This window comes from Polyodon spathula, chromosome 23 (assembly GCF_017654505.1).
Source record: "Polyodon spathula isolate WHYD16114869_AA chromosome 23, ASM1765450v1, whole genome shotgun sequence".
Lineage (NCBI taxonomy): Eukaryota > Metazoa > Chordata > Actinopteri > Acipenseriformes > Polyodontidae > Polyodon > Polyodon spathula.
This window is the reverse complement of record NC_054556.1, coordinates 11,257,895-11,275,253: the sequence shown is the minus strand read 5'-3', so window position 1 is coordinate 11,275,253 and position 17,359 is coordinate 11,257,895. Positions and strand designations below refer to the sequence as shown.

Genomic DNA, 17,359 nt, shown 5'->3' with positions numbered 1-17,359 from the left:
TCCTGTATTTTGCAGAGTATTATTCCTAAATATCAATTTACAGTGCAAAAGCTCATGTGAGGATAATATGTTGATTTCTGCTTTTCATCAGTATAAAATGTGTTAGAAATTAATTGGAAAAACACAATTTACCAATTTGCACATACATTCACACATGTATGTAAAATACATATATGTATATATGTTCTTTTAAAATATAAAGTAAATATGTTGAGAAAAATACAATTCTTATGAAAAAATGCATTATGACATTTAATATTACAGTATGTACTTGTGTATGCCACTGTTATGAAATGAGATGAGATATAAAATATAAAAAATGTATTTAAAATATATAAATCTGTATATAGGTTAAATATGTTTTATGTATGTAAAATACATAAATGTGTATATGTGTTGCAAAAAATTTTATATTTCATTTATACAATCTTTTTATGTTAAGAATACAATTTTTACGTAAAATACTGTAAATTAAATATCATACATGTAAACACACACAATGCCACTGTTAAAAAAAAAAAAAAAAAAAAAAAAAATATATTATGCCACTCTTAGAGAGTTGGCATATATAGTATATAAATTATATATATATTTATAATCTGTGAGACACTATAAATTTATGTTGTAAACATATGGTAAGGTTATAGATATATTAGTCATACATTTAACATGTTTCCCATTCATAAAAAAATATATTAATATATTTTTCTTTCTGCGTGTGTTGCAGCCTATGAACGGCACTCCTGTTCCCCCTGCCATGGCTCTCGGTGACTCTTACCTTCCTTGCACTCCAGAGCCACTCTGGACTCCAGGTTGTCCATCTGCAGTTGCAGGCGTTTCAGGGTACGGTCGGCGTCGCGGGACTTCCGCTTGTAGGCGATGAGGACGACGATGATGATGAGCAGCAGCAAGCCTCCGCCTCCACCGATCCCGATGATGGCTGGAAGAGTCAGTAGGCTGTCGGAGTAGATCTGCAGCGTTCCCGGAGAAAACTCGAAACCACCAGCTTTAATCTACGGAGAGTTCAAATCAAAGCAGGAACACTCATTGCATACATGCAGTATATATTATTTGTATACAAGCAATACGATATTAAAAAAGGATGAGGTGTTAAAATCAATTTTCTTCCCTTTGATGAGCATCCTTATTGTCAGGATATTGAAGTACTGTAGGTCTGTTTCTTTCTTATATTTAACCACTGCTTTAGTGGTAGGTCACATGGCCTGTTTGCAGCAATAGCATAGCAGTGAAACGGTTCTACAGCACAGGAAGTGATTTGCTACCAGGAAGTAGCAGCAGCAACTTGTATTTTTGGCGTTTTGTCTTTGAAATGTCTACATATACCACACTGAAGTATAAAATACGATAACCAGAACATCATCGTCAGAGGAACGGGGACCAATGGAACACATTGTACTCCTCAACAGGAAGGCTCCCTTCTAAACCCAGGCCTAATTTCTTTAGCACACTTCTCATCCTGAATTTCCAATATGAAATGAAGATGTGTGTTTTAGCAGGGAGGCTTGACATCCCTTCCCTGTCTGAATCTGCACTCCTGCAGTGTTTGCTATCTTTCTCCATAAACAATCTACAGTTTTTTGGTCTTTACATTTACCAGCTAATGCTGTACTTCTGAGCTGAATCCAAACAGCCGCTGCACAGCTGTTATGGAAACTAGGAAAATAAACCAGCAGTTTGTTCAAAACAAACAGCCCTCAGCACTGACTTGCAGCCAGAGAGGAAAGTTCTCTGGGATAGTAAACCTAATATGACCACATGCAACACGTCTTTTTTCAATCCTATATGGGTCAGTTTTACAGAGAAACAGCAAACATCTGTGCAGCTTCAGCAGTTAATATTTGCTGTAAAAGATACCAGACTGTTAGTAATGCAAAACACACCAGTATTTGAATTTAAAAACAAAAGCTGAAATAATAAAACCTTTTTTTTTTTTTTTTGTGCCAACTATAAACTGTAGACATACTTGTTTACACACAGTACTGCAAACTCCTCAACCTTGGAAATTTAAATATGTATGTATTATCTTTAAAAAAAAAAAAACATATTCATGAAATATTTATATAGGATTATAAATCACATACGAGAAATCAACCAAACACTTAAGGGTTTGTGAAAATTTGGCTACACATATGTTCATCTGTGCACATAACATACATCTCAATTTGAAACTTAAAAAGTAGTTTCTGCCTACAATACCAGCTTTGTGATTTATAATAAAAGTGAATGTCATATCACACAGTTTGAGCAGACACAAGAGAGCCCAGAGTATTACAGCATATTAACTTATAAAAGAAATCAGTCGTGGGCAAAACCACACTGACAAATCAGAATGCACAAGCGGACATAGCAGTACCAATATGTTGCATTTTTTGGTCTTTACATTTACCAGCTAATGCTGTACTTCTGAGCTGAATCCAAACAGCCGCTGCACAGCTGTTAGATTAGATTGGACCTGTTAAACTCTGCTTCTGCATTAATGATAACTCCTAATAATCCATCTGTGCCTTTCTTTCAATGGGAAGATAAAAGGAAAGTCTTTACTTTTAAGGAAACAGACTCCCATTAGCCCACCAGAATTATTAAAACTGGCGAACATCCAAATTCACTTCAAGTAAAAAAAATAAATAAACTCATTGAGGCACCTCATTCACGAAAAAAATAAATAAATAAATAAAAAAGATCATTTTTACAACCAGAACTTCTGGCTTATATTTTTTATTTGTTTCTTTCCGTCCTGTTTTTTTTTTTTTTTGTTTTTTTTTTTTAATTATATATATATATATATATATATATATATATATATATATATATATATACACACACACACACACACACACACACACACACACACACACACACACACACACACACACACATATATATATATATATATATATATATATATATATATATATATATATATATATATATATATAAAGAAATATATATATTTGGATACTGGACCAAATTGTTAAACAGGGTCTTGTTAATTTTCAACTAAAATGTATGATTTTTTTAATTAAATGTAAATTTTACATTTAAATAACATTCATTAACAAAGGACCTTTCATGGACGTCCTCGGCGCCGCATTATTTTCACTCCGAGGCTGACTGAGACCAAGTTTTGATCACACAATTTTTTTTTTTTACTATTTTTTTTTTTTTTTGATACTTTGTGAGACTGCGTCTTTTCAAGAACGAGCTACTGCATAAATCTGAGGCAGTTTCATGATTTTGAAAACTTACGGTGACTTTGTGCTGGCCGGTAAGGTTAGGCCATTCACAGAGCAGCTGTGTCTCTGATACTGTGGGAACGCAGGGGGTTTCTCCAATAAAGACAGTGTAATTCAGGCGGGAGTTGCCGGGGGCAGCCGGGATCAAGTTCCGTCCCTTAAAGCAAAAGAATACATATGACCAAATTACTTACAAACAATAGTACTTATTATGAACAAGTCAATAAAAGTAAACATTCAAATCACGCCATTGTTAGTTATAAACACCTCAAGCAGCAGAATATAGTTCAGGCATTGAACCCAGGCCACTGGCTTATCCCAATTACAAAACATTATATTGAACTATATTTAATTATTTTCAGGGTTTAATCCCACTTCTCAACTACTCACATCTAGGATATAGCCATGTAGTACAAATAATTTAAAAGTTAACACAGCAGAAAAACCAAAAAGAAAAAAATAAACTTGGATCAGCCATATTGCATTCAAGAGGGAGTTAAGACAACAAGTAACAATGTATTCATAAAAAATAAAAAAACAGTTGTTTTAGTCGGTAAATCACATATGTTGTATTCCCAGTTAGACTGCCTCTACTGTTTGTGTGAGTAGAGCAGAGTATGGCATAATGCTGGGTGATATATTATATATATATATATATATATATATATATATATATATATATATATATATATATATACACGTAATGAAGCTGCTGTATCTTCTACCCACCTTGAGTATGATGGGAGAGCTTGGTTTGAGCTCTAGGGTGCCAGAGGGGCTGAGTTGCTCAAAGACCGGGTTTGGGAAGAAGTTGAACCCGGTTCCATTGACGACGAGCACAGACTGCACATTGTCCATGATGAACCCAATCTCATCCGGCCGCTCTCCGCTGTCCGGGATCATTTTTTCAGTTTCAGCGACAGAAGGAGCGTAACAAACCATGGTGGTGTCATTGTACACAGTGCAGTTCTATTAAAGACAAATAGTTCATTGACATTATTACAAAGACCAGACCAGTGCACTTTCAAAAAAAGTTTAAAGCGCATAATAAATACCACTGACCAACTGTGTTCAATGGTAAGTGTGGTAACTTGAGTACCAAAAGTAGCTATAGGGTATGTCACAATAATATTATACATAGTGTCACAGTGTCTTAAATCTAAACTCCACAAGAACCCCCAACAAGGGCATGTTGTGTGTGTGTGTGTGTGGTGTGTGTGTGTATATATATATATATATATATTTATATATATATATATATATATATATATAAAGAATAATTATTGTATTGTCTTATCCCATCATTCAGAGGATAATACAATGTATTCATGTAATAAGGCTTTTACCTGACTTGGGTAAACAATTATACTCCCCTTCCTCTAGCCATCTCACATCCTTTCAATTATATAGAATTGATCAAATAAAAAATATTTCAAAAACAAAATACTGGCTGCCACAATCTATATGAAAATGTAGCTAAAAATTACTCAAAAAAAGTCAAGAGACAGATTTCCCCTTACTCTGCATATGGTCTGATGACATTTAAAAGATAAAACTGCCAAAAGACATTTAAATGTCTTGACTAAGAAAGCACAGGCATACTGCATAGAGCTTGGTTAAATACAGCAGTTGACACTTACATTGAAGGATTCGGCAGTGCCGTACTTGGCTCGAATCTTTGGTTCCTTAATGGTGGCCAAGTTGGTGCCTGTTATGGTCAAAGAAGTCCCACCACTATGGAAAACAAAAGAAATGGTAAGCATGGCAAGGTTCACAGCTGGTATAAACCAGTGGGAAAAGACAGCTGGAGAAAAAATGTGCTTTCAAATTCTTACAAATAAACCAATTCTATAGGAATAAACCTAGAATTGTATCAGAGAGTACATTCCCAAGTTTTGTGAGACAATACAATGAATCATGCTTCAGATGAAGCCGGTAGATTAGGATCATTTGAGGTGCCTGACAGCTCACCAATACCCATCATTCAGATAAACTGTATTTATTCTCCTTTCAATATTTCTGATCCCAACTCCCAGAAAAATTGGTATTGTAAGAATACTTTAGCTGTATTAACCAAAATAAAATACACATTTCAACAGCAACATCCAATGTGTATCCAGCACGGTACACCAACTTCCAAACATTTATCCGAAGTTTCGAACAAATTATTATTATTATTATTTTTTGTGTGTGTTGTAGAAGTAAATTTAGGTCAGAAAGAATTATCCATAATTTATCAAAATGGGGTTTTATTTAGCCAGATGGAGCACTGTTCTGTGGAATGGGCTAAAGAGATGACCATCTTCTGCTTTGAATAGCATCCCTGACTGGCCTAGAAACGCCTACAAACTACTTCGATCTGATGGGAATGCATAGCTGCTCATCTACAGAGCTTACTTGTGGGAGTTACTTTCACTTCCTATTGGTTTTCTGAGGAAGATTTTGGCTTCTTTTGACAGGAATGCACTGTTGCCAAGAAAACTGTCTCTATTGGTTGATCTGTATTGCCCACATGCACTTTAAATGCAGCTCCCAGTTTTGGGGTATTTTCAATAACTTTGGCTGACTAAATGTATAACCCTTAAAATACCTGCAGTGGTAATGTAGAAACTGTCCAAGAAACCACTTTTCACTCAAAACTCTTGACAGCTAAAGCAATGCTATTTCCCTGGACAATGACAAGCAGGACCATTACAGTGTGCATATTTCATGCAGCATTATACTGTAGTATTTTTCACAAAGCAGCAAGTGGGAGTCTGTTATTGAACTACAATTGCATCTTCCAAAGTGACTCAACCTTGAGCTTCATAATTGCAATTAGATGGACGGTATCAGCTCCTGATCGAATGCTGGAATCAGATGTGCAGTGATAGCTTACGCAGCAGGTTGTAATTTACTCCAGATCAATGCCAGTCTTGTGTACTTCAGCCTACCTGAACATAACTTCAGTCAACACGCAACACTATTGGTTATTTGACAATAACCCCCACCACCATTCTTTTCTACTGCACACTGTACTGCACATACATATTCTACTTTATTTAATTTGTATGATGTTTTACAACTATTAATTTGTTTTTATTTTATATTAGAAAAATGATAAAACTGACAAACCAAGTACCAGTAGACTTCAAATTCTACCGTTTCTAGTTGAGTTTTTGAAGCTATGGGTGACAAGAAAAAAAAAATCTGTCGTGACAAATACACTTCAAAAGTCCGTCTTATTATATAACAAACATCTTTAGATTGAGTGTTTAAATTACAGATAGATTGGTTAAATAAATAAAGATAGAAAAACCACGAGCAAGGATACACGTTTGTGTTAAGCCTGTGCTTTCTGGGTGGTCATTATCTATTTATATATTAATGTTTACTTATCCAAGTCCCATTGAGATTAAAATCTCTCTTAGAAAGGGACCTGACCAACGTGGCAGTCCTGTTTGGTTTGGTTGAGGTTACCTGGCGATGCTCCACTCAGGCTCTATTCTCAAGATGGTCGGGTCGTCTGTGTAGTTGTATTTGACCTCTGGGTTTCTCAGCTCGGCCCAGTTGATATTCACCATAACTGGGGCCCCACCTGGGATCTGTCCAGCAGGGGTCACACACACAATCTCTTTGGCATTTCTCCTAAACAAAAAAAAAAAAAAAATTGAATGCTTGTGTACACAGAATTAGCTTCTCATAGCATCACAAGGTTCTGCTATAAAATATTTAGGATGTCAGTTAGTGCTTGCCAGGTGTTCTCGCTACACTGGGCTACTTTTAATGTTCTCAATAGGTTATCCTTTTGTATATTATACACTCCTATCATATCAGTGCTACAATATTACATTTTGAAAAAAATTAATGTAATTCTTCACGAATGCTCACGATTTACTCACAATTTACAAAACGGGTTTGCAGAGATGCACTCAGTGGTTTAACTCAAAGAGCAATGAAGTGAAGACACTGCCATATGACTTGGAACAGAGGCAGAATGCTGTCTGCAGCAGTCAGGAACGGTTCTCATACAGAGCTTTCCTTGGGATCACTCTGTACTGTGTTACATGTGTTCTTCTGACCTGGCACACACAAACCTTTATCTAAACCACAGTGGTGTCCAATAATTCATAGCAGTTTTGGCAAATTACAGTTGCTATTTCACATATCTGTCGGTTTGGTAACACCTTAATATGGATAACACAGTACTAGTGACAGTAACAGACTTCCAATGACTAGCAATGAACCTCATACCGGCTAACTTAAATCAAAAGGGTAACTTTGAAACCCTACTAAACTTTATATTAAGTTTAAGTGTGAATTAGAAAATTTAAATGGTCATCATGCAAACAGCAATGAACATTTATGGAAGCTCCAGCATCTATTATTGGATCAGTCAGTGAAAATGCTAAACGCTTCAAACTAATTATCCGCATGCTCTTGTGCAGTCAAATGCAGGTATTCAAGCCTCATCTTCATGGGAGAAAAAAAAAATACTGATATCAATTCTTTAATACTGCAGTAAAAATTCAGTTTTTATTATCTATTCTAAGTCAATGCAGATAAAAAAAAAATGGAGAACATAAGGACTTGGGAAAACACATTGATTAAACAAATGTACCTCACAAATCTGCAGGAGTGAAGCCCAATGTTAGCTGTGATGGTGCTGCCTGCATTGAGATGGTTCCCCTCAATCGTAATCTGGGTCCCTCCAGACAAGGGACCTCTTGGGGGGTTTACACGGTAGAAACTGGGGGTCTAGGAGAGGTGAAAAAATAGAAAGAAAATGATTATTGGCAGGATGAAAAGACAGCAAAAAAGGGGCAAACATAATTGAAATCTCAAACCATACTGTTGGCAATGTTCATTAAAAATGTATTTTTAAAACAGCTTGTTCTAGTATGTTATTCAAGAGGCAACTATGCCAGCTAATTCCATAAAACCTTTGTAACATATTTAATAATGTGCATTAATGATTGATGCAAGCAATTACTTGGTGCTTGTTGGGTTTATCCCAGCAAAATGTAGCTGCTGGCACCAGGCTTGAATTGATCTGTTTTGTAGATATTTCATTCAGATAATTTCACTAAAAAGTCTGCTTGCATTTGTAGCATATTCTATGTTACTGGGTTGTAAGTCTATTACTGGTACTTGCAGAAAGTGTTAAATAATGCACATGCATTGTATTTTAAAATACTGCCGTGCAAAGAGCTCTACTAAACATGTTAAACTGACAACAGTGGCTAAGCCCAGCATTACAATTACTGTATGAATGGCAGTGCTTACGAAAGGTACCAATTAGTGATAGAGCATTGTAATTCATGGCAAAAGGCCCTCTTACTACAATGGAGTCTTTACTATGTTCTCAGTAATAACACTAATGCAGGCCAGCTTCCCATAACCTCTTTGAATATGTAAGCTTAGACACATCTTTATACTGTAAAGGAGTGTTCTTATTCAATTAGTAGATTCATGTGAATAGCTGGGTTTCAGTCTTTGATTATAAGGTCTCCCCAATGAACTCAAGTTCATAGTGTCACTGAACACCGCATAAAAGATATCAAATTGATTGAAGTCTGTAAGAAGACTAATAAAGTGGAAGTCTGTCTGAGCACCCAGGGGATCAGAGCACCCTTGCTTTACCCATCTCCATCCAATTAAATCCTTGAGTTTAAAGCATCTTATACAATAGATGGAAATGTGGGTTCTATCTAAGGTAGTATGGACTTCAACAGATAAAGTAGAGCGAAGTCTAGAAGGCAAATGTTTCATAAAATGGTCTTTTGTAACATTGAACAGGACGCTGTAGAGATTATGAGTCAGCTGGTATGGTGTTAGAATCACGACCTAAAGTAAGCAGACAAAGGCCAAACACAGATTAACAACCAGTCTACAAAACTCAATCGTCATCTCGCTCAAGCCGTATCACACCATTACACCTGCAGTCCAATCCCAGCTAATATAGTTCTGCTGCCGATGGAAATGAACAACATTGATTTCAATGGGCTTTAAACCCAGTTCTTTACTTTAGTTCTGTATAGGATTTTATAATTGCAGAGTGCTTTTGATTTACCTAAAACCACTAACAGACAGGGTCCCTGTAACACTTACCACAAAGGTGAATGGTTTAGGCGAGATGGCCTTGTAATCTTGGCTGCAGTCTCTCACACACACTTCCACATGTACTTCCTGTGCTCTGTACCCAGTGGCATCTCCGACCTCGCACACAATCCTGAGAACAGATAAAGAAAAAAAAAGAAAGCTACCATTTAATATGGAATGGACTCATAGAAGCACAGACAGTGGAAGAACTCTTTAATGCAAGTACATATATCGTTTGTATGTATGCCATGTGCAGACACATTATACCACTTCGACATTACCATAATATATTTAACATACTTTGCTTTTAAGAAAAGTATCCCCCGCATATACACCTCTCTCCCAAACTTATTTCCTTTTACATTGCACCTATTTAATGGTTCCACTCATTTGTCTGGCACCAACAAAAAAGCAAACCCAGGGAAGCCAACTGCATAATAAAGATTAAATATGACACTCAAATCAGGCTAAATGTGAGAAAAATAATCCTTCAGTTATTTAGCAATTCAGCCAACCCCCATGAGATCTGAAAGTGTTGGACTTATTAATATTTAATGTTATTTTTTTCTTCTTCCCATGTTTTGGATGAAATCATTTTTGAACAAGATAAGTGTTGACTCAACAACTGTAATGCATTACAGCTTTTGAAATACATGTTATTTATTTATTTGTTTAAAAAAACATTTTAGAATGAGAATGGAACTTGAGACATACCTTATTAACCGGAAAGTTTTTCAGTTTTATTGAAAAATATGAATAAAAAACACTTGTTTTGAAAGCCGAAACCCTACCCAACACCCAAAACAGTGTTTCTATAGCAGCGTTATAGCAGCTTTGAGACAAGGAACATAAACCGAAATATAATGGACAGGACTTGTGACTGATTGGAAGACGTTTCAAGCAGTTAAGCGACTCCTGCGCTGATGTGATGTATGCTGCTGTTGCTGCTGTTAGTGCTTGTGTCAGAGTGACTCTGTTTGAAAGACAGAAGGAAACTTCACTTACTGTTCGGCACTGATGTACTCTGATTCAATTGGGTTGCAGGGAACCTTCCCCACTCTAACACCCGATTGGATATCTCGGAACTTCAGGCCCAGATTCTCACCAATGATGGTGAGCTTGGTCCCGCCTTGCCTGGGTCCAGTTTCTGGAAACAGCTGTAACAAAGGATCAGACAATACTAGCTGTAGAGTGGGGGGCTGTTTTAATAATATATTGAATCTGCTTGTTTCTAAAATGCTCTAAACATACACACACACATACACAAATTCAACCAAATCTCTCTTTTCAGGTATTATTGCTCTATAGTGTGGTTGGCCTGCAACATAACAGCATTGCATATTCTTCAATTGCCCCAAGGTTAACACTGGGAGCTTTTTAGAATTATATTGCTGTAATTGCAAATTGTATTCATAGCGGTAGTGGAAAAAGAGACTTCTAAATGAAAAATAGTGATATTGCGAATGAATTTGCCTGTGAGGCTGCAACACAGAATTGTTAACGAGGAAAGACAAATAGTAGCCACAAAAAAAAAAGATAAAAGCATCCATTTTTTTTTTTTTTTTTTTTTTTTTTTTTTTTAACATAAATATCATACATTAATTAAACTAATTTACCTTGAAATACACACATGTGAGATTTTACTAAATCAGCAGCGTGCTCCCAATGAAAACAGGAGAGGCAACGCTGCTGGCTTGTTCATATACCTCTGCTGTCTTTTGATATGATCCAAATCCAATCACCTTTCCTTTAATAAAGAGAAATGACTTCCTAGAAAGAAAAGCCTTCCAAGCCATCCGCAAACCCTCCATTCCTTAATTTAAACATATTATCCCTTTCCTGGTATTGCCTCTTTTCATTCGATGACCACACTGCAGCAGGATAACGCGATTTCTTTACAGGAATTATTTCTAATAAAGTGGACAGGTGCGGTTTGACAAATCGAATATTGTGACTGATGTGCGGCATGAAGCGGGACTCATAATAACAATAATGATGTAATTATAGGTAATATAACAGCAGAGTCATTTGTTTCCCTTTGTGTCCACAAATAATATCCAGCTGTAAGTGTGGCAAAGCTTTGACAGATCAGCTGATGTCACTGCATTACCCCCTTTTAAATATTACTATCAGTCCGATTACCACAGTGGGCTCCTATTAATAGCACCGGATGTTTGCTTAACATTTGTTTATGCAGTTAACAGAGACAACGTTTAATGACAAAATATACTTGTAAATACTGCTTTAAAGCAATGTCATCAATATATTGTTTGTGGACACACTTCATGTGTGCAAGGATGATTGTTGAAACAGGTCTCTTATAAGCAAATTGTTGCAACTCAAGTGTCTATCCTGGCTAAAGCACTTGAAAATAAATTCAAATTAAAAAAATAAATAAATAAAAAATCATTCTTGAAACCCGCTTTCCACTTTGAGTCATGACAAATCATGCAAACAAACTGGACTCTGAACAAGGTCTGCTTTCTAATAAAGACACTAGTGAAATTATATTTACCGTGTAGACTCATACATGTTTGTGGAACACATATTGATCTAAATGGAACTATACATCTTTAAATCTAGCTTGTGGATTACATCTCACACATACAAGTAAATAACTTGGTTGTGACATACCAAATGTGCAACCATAAGAACATAAATCTCAGAGAGCTACCTCAGAACTCATTTATGACAGCTATAAAGATAAACTCCTGTCCTTGGGGCTTCCATTAAATTATAATTAAGTACATTTCACCCCTTTTTTCTGCTTGGCGTACCAATACATTTCAATGATGTATTTAATTAAAACAATTAATCCACATGAGAAGGTGATAAGCCTTGCACTAATCTGAAAACAAAAGGCCCCTGTATATGCCTTAACCCAGAAAGGGCTTTTCTTTGTTAATATGTCAGTTTAAACCTGCAGTGTCACATAGCCATGTTCATTTTCACAGCAAACCCAATCCCCTTGGTATTCATTAACTACATTCACAGTCCAGTGTACTGTGCACTCTACTTTATCATTCTTCAATACCTTCTTGCAAGTCCAGTCACGGGTTCCTTTCCATTTTAAACCAGAACCTAAGTCTAATAGCACCTAGGTCCTAAGAGGTTCTACTACTGCAGTGGTTCCCAACTCCAGTTCTGTTCTAGTCCAGGACTTTCTTCCAATCACCTTCTAAATTAGTTAATTGACCCTTAGCCAGTTAAATTACCTCATTCAGGACCTAGTTGGAATAAACATATGGACTGGAATACATCTTGGCAGGCCACAGGAACCAAGCAAGGCAGTTATAAATAATATAAAAGGTATTCTATCAATCTGGAGTGGTATTTTTCTCTTATCGCTCAGAAAACAGCTGATATTTTAAGGGAATGTTAAAGTAACCACCAAATATGTATAAAACTATATTGCACGCCACGAATACCTGTTTATTTTATGTATTGAATCTAAAAATATATTATCTTAGACAAAAGGATACTAGCACCTGTCTGTTTATCCATTGTCAAATATCTATTGCCATAAGAACTCATGTCTGCATGCCACCAAGTCTCGGCATTTTCCAAGAAGAAAACCGGAGGTGTGCTTTGACAGACCTTCCCTCTCCCTTTTGCCTTTAACTCTGAATAGTGAAAAGCCTTGTGTTTGTTTTTCTAATCCCTTGGACTGTCAACTTGATTTGCGCCCAACAATCACACAAACCCGAGCCGCTCAAATCTATTAACGGATTCCCACAGTTGGAGCAAGGAGGCAGCGCTGTGAGGGCGGATATCAAACGAGACAGGTCATGCCACTTACACATGCGCTCGGCCTCTTTCAGACGGGCTTTTCAGGGGAGTCAGTCACAGAGTGTAGTTGCCAATAAGATGAAATTAAGAAATTGAAGCCTGCTCTAAGCAAAAATTTCCCATCAAGTATTTTTCCCAGCTCTTGCTACAGCTATAAAATACAGGTCCAGTGATTTGGCCTGTGTGTCAGGTGTTCATAGTCAGGCTTTAGGTAATTCCTCATGCCTTATGGTTTTTAGCAATAGGTTCATGTACAGTAGTAACATTGTTCTTTATCAGGTGATATCAGAGAAAGTAAAGTAATTAAGTATAAATAAATTGAGATTTAAAATACTCTAAGCCTTCAGGGAAAGAGAATAGCATGAATTTCTATCTCTGAATGATACTATTGTAACAAAATTTTAATTACATGATTTTTCAAAGACTGCATCTAGAAATGCCTTGCCAACTGGGTCACAATGAAAAGATGACCACATTTGGTCAATATTTAATAAGATGAGTTTATAATTGGCTGGTGGATTCCAAGCTCATACAATTTGACACCAATGTTTATTTTGAAAGAGGGAAAATGGTCCTGTGCAGCTTTAATTTGGTGCCTGTTGGTAAGCTTCTATCTAATCAAGACTAGTGGGACTGGTAGATGGCAGTAAGATCCATGGAATCATACACAGAACAGAACCAACGAAAACAACCTGGCCCTTAATTGGTTTCACAGAGGTGATTTCAAACATAACACACCATCCCTGTGGACATAAATCTGTATAAACAACTGGAACTTTTACTGATTATAGAGTTTGTGCAGTTTAGTTCGGATTAATAAGTGACAGAGTGCATGAAATGGATTGCTTTACTACATTGCAAAAATATATACTATAGCTTGTTTGGAATAAATCCATTAAAATTAGTCAATGATGACTCATTTTCCAGTGTTAACACAACTGGAACTGTTCTGAGAAACACTGTTTTTAACAAAGTCATTAAGTTATGTTTTGTGTTGACATGATAAATATACCTTTATAACCTTGAACAATCCTTAAATATGAATTGTTTATTTATTCCTAACTCAATGTTCTTGACATTAAAGAACAGCTTCTAATGTAAATGTAACTGCCCCCCCCCCCCCCCCCCCCCCCCTTTACTATTTTAGGGAGTTTCAATCATTGAGTGATTATTTTGCTCCTATTTGTCATTAAATCTGTCTTTCACTAGCTCTGAGCTTGTCTGGAGAATCCTAAGTGCCTGAGCAGAGCAACCCTTCTCATTTTAATAATGCAACAATATGATAGTTCCTCTGCCAGCCCCCCTGCCCTGTCTATATAAATGCAGAATAGGTAGGGCTGGCAGTGTTGAAAGGTTACATTATCACATGATCTGAACTGAAGGCCAGGTAAAAGCAGATTCACAGAAAAATGGTAATAACAAGGGTGGGCAGCAATATCGATATTTTGATAGGATATCAATAGTGGGATATCTTGGGATTTAAAACAAATTCATGTACACTCGCAGTTACTTTTTACTGCTAAAAATACAATCGCAGTATATTCAAGTTTATTTGGTATTATTATACAAACCCTATACATACCAATCATTGTCAGTCTCGTAGACAAACATCACACACTAAAGTATTATTTAATCATGTTATTCCATTGATTGGCATTTAGGTAGCAAATGCTATTTGCATGCTGCATTAAGCTCTACTGACATTATTCTGAGATATGCGCATGAGTCAGCGATTCATTGCATTTTGTCCGTGTGATTACTAACGCTATTATTAATGTATTTTTAATATGTGAACTTTTGGTATTATAAATGAGATGTACTTTTAAAACATCATAACAGATCTCAAAATAGTGCAAAATTTGGCACAATGCCATGCTTCATACTTTTAGAGGTGTCGTGAGTCAGCTTTTACATGCAGCAGCTGAAGATTAATTTACTTCCAGATTGGCTGGAAAGTCTAGTGAAGTACAGAAATATTTCAGTTTTAAGGTGGCTGATGATGGAATAGTAAGACAATTTAACAAGACCTTGTTTTTCTGCATGGATATTGTGAAGCAAAGCACCACTAAGTTAAAGTAAGTTATTGCTTTACATATGTAAATATCTGTTGACGTGTATATATGTTTCATATTGCAACTGTGTTATTATATTTGTGTGTTTTGAAAGACTTCAGTATTATTTATATCGAAAAACATGCACAATATCGATATACGATTTTTATACTGTTGCCCACCCCTAGTAATAAATCAATATTGGAGCAACAGATCCCAGAATCACTCAAGGATTGCAAACACTGTACACTAATAACGACAATGTACTGTAAGAAGGCAATTCAAATAACATATGAAGCTACAATATTTACTATATACTATGCAGAAGCTTATTATGAAATAGGACATCTAAGACACACCAATACGTTTCCAGTATTTATCATTTTCACATGCTATAGGAGTCAGACCCCTATCAAGTTTAATCTTTAACCGAGACACAAAAGTCTAATGGGGGCTAAGCCTGGAAAGGATAAAAGCCACTAATAAGTGACTTAGTTTGCATATAATATTAATAAATAACAACACATGTAACAGTATACAAGTGATTAGGACAAAATGATAATAGAAGTGCATGCCAGAGATTTCGTGAGAATTGATGCAGAAGCATCTGTTAGGAGTACGTCTAGAATTTATTTTTGCCACTTTATACAAGGACCATGTTTCACAATGTGCGCTGCGAGCTATAAAAAAGTGATTTTACAGTATACAAATTCATTCTATTATAGTATGTTTGAACCTGCTGCAAGGTTGTGTGAAAGCACAACTGTTTCAGCTGAAGTGCTTTCCCCTATGGCTTTGTATTTCATCACCATTAAACAGCACTGTTTTTAGATTAATAAAAACAATCAGAACAACCTGTGGTAGAACAAACTGCAATGCTTTGGCATTCTGTTTCAAGAGAAGTTATCAGCACTTCAAAGCACAGGCAATGTGAAAAGAATAACATGGGGAAGTAACGCATTACATGCTTCTTAACAGACTCTCTATGCTCTGCAAAAGGAATCCAAGGTAAATACTATATATGAAACTAAATGACTTGCTAATCCCCTGCTAATGCACTGCACTCAGTGTCAACTGAGACAGACATTTCAGTATTAATAAAGCAGGACCTTATTAAAAGAATCTCAGAAATGCTTGAGGACAAAAACTGAACAATATTCAATTTGGGGGGGTGGGGAGAGAAGATCATCAGGCTGGTTGCATCTTATTCAAAATTTTTTTTTTTTTTTTTTTTTTTAATTACAAGCAAGAGATATTTAAGCTTTGAAATTCAGTCTATTGACTACTTGAAAAAGGCATCTTTTCTAACAATAGTGTTCACGGAAAGCAGTCTTTTGGATCCAGCTGTCAACTCCATAACATACAGCACACAGTTAGTGCTTGGTGAGGTGAAGAGTCTTGGGCTATATCTGCTTCCATTCTGTATTAATCTGGGGTGGTGGTACACGCCTACGCACCCATCCACTGAAACCGGGCTGAAAGTGGAACTAACTTCAACCAACCCCCTTTGTATAAAGGCAGCAGATGGCTTTCTAGTGCTACAGACCAGGGATGGTAGTGAACTGTCAACCTGAAGACAGAATGCTACATATCTCCACCTCCCAATCCACCAGCCACCCGCCCCCAAGCTGTGCCAGTCTCCTCTGAGCTTCGCTCTCTCACATACCTTGGTGATTCTGGGATTGATGCACCTGTTGTTCCCAGCATTGGCATGCATCCAGCTGCTTTCTTGGGGGAGGCAGTTTTGCCGCAGGGAGCACTTCTTCTCCTGAACGCACCAGCCGCATTCAAAGCGTGGGTCGGCTTTGAGACACAGGCCGCAGCTCTCCCGCAGGGCAGTGCATTTGTACAGGTGGGCTGGCATAAAGGAATGAATGACAAGGAAGTGAGATAATGGGCACAGTCATCCCTGCAGGGAACAGCTGGCAACAGTAGCAAGCAAGTCCCCCTTTATTCAGGATTTCATTAATGGAGTTCTCAAGCAATAGTGTCATTGTATTAAGCAAGCAAAAATCAGGAGGATATTTATTGAATGCAAGTTGTAAAATGAAGGCGGCACTTACAAAAAGTAATAGCTAAGCCAGCTTTAAAGTTTTTGAATGCGCTCCAGGGGTGTAGTCTCTGAGAGGATAATATATTAAATACAATGTAATATCTGTATTTCTACTACATGGTTTAGAATGT

General features: G+C 36.5%; 1 protein-coding gene across 3 annotated transcripts in view; it reads right to left on the bottom strand.

Moving 5' to 3' along the window:
* The window catches only part of LOC121298001 (plexin-A1-like), a 202,587-nt gene that overhangs the window by 26,270 nt on the left and 158,958 nt on the right, over positions 1-17,359 (bottom strand). For all 3 annotated transcript variants that reach the window (XM_041224678.1, XM_041224676.1, XM_041224679.1), the window contains 9 exons: positions 16,842-17,032; positions 10,341-10,492; positions 9,345-9,465; positions 7,855-7,991; positions 6,714-6,881; positions 4,895-4,988; positions 3,984-4,223; positions 3,268-3,411; positions 779-1,013 (listed from right to left, as the gene is read on the bottom strand). In XM_041224678.1, coding sequence (XP_041080612.1) covers positions 779-1,013; positions 3,268-3,411; positions 3,984-4,223; positions 4,895-4,988; positions 6,714-6,881; positions 7,855-7,991; positions 9,345-9,465; positions 10,341-10,492; positions 16,842-17,032 — 1,482 coding nt within the window. The remainder of the gene's footprint in view (positions 1-778; positions 1,014-3,267; positions 3,412-3,983; positions 4,224-4,894; positions 4,989-6,713; positions 6,882-7,854; positions 7,992-9,344; positions 9,466-10,340; positions 10,493-16,841; positions 17,033-17,359) is intronic.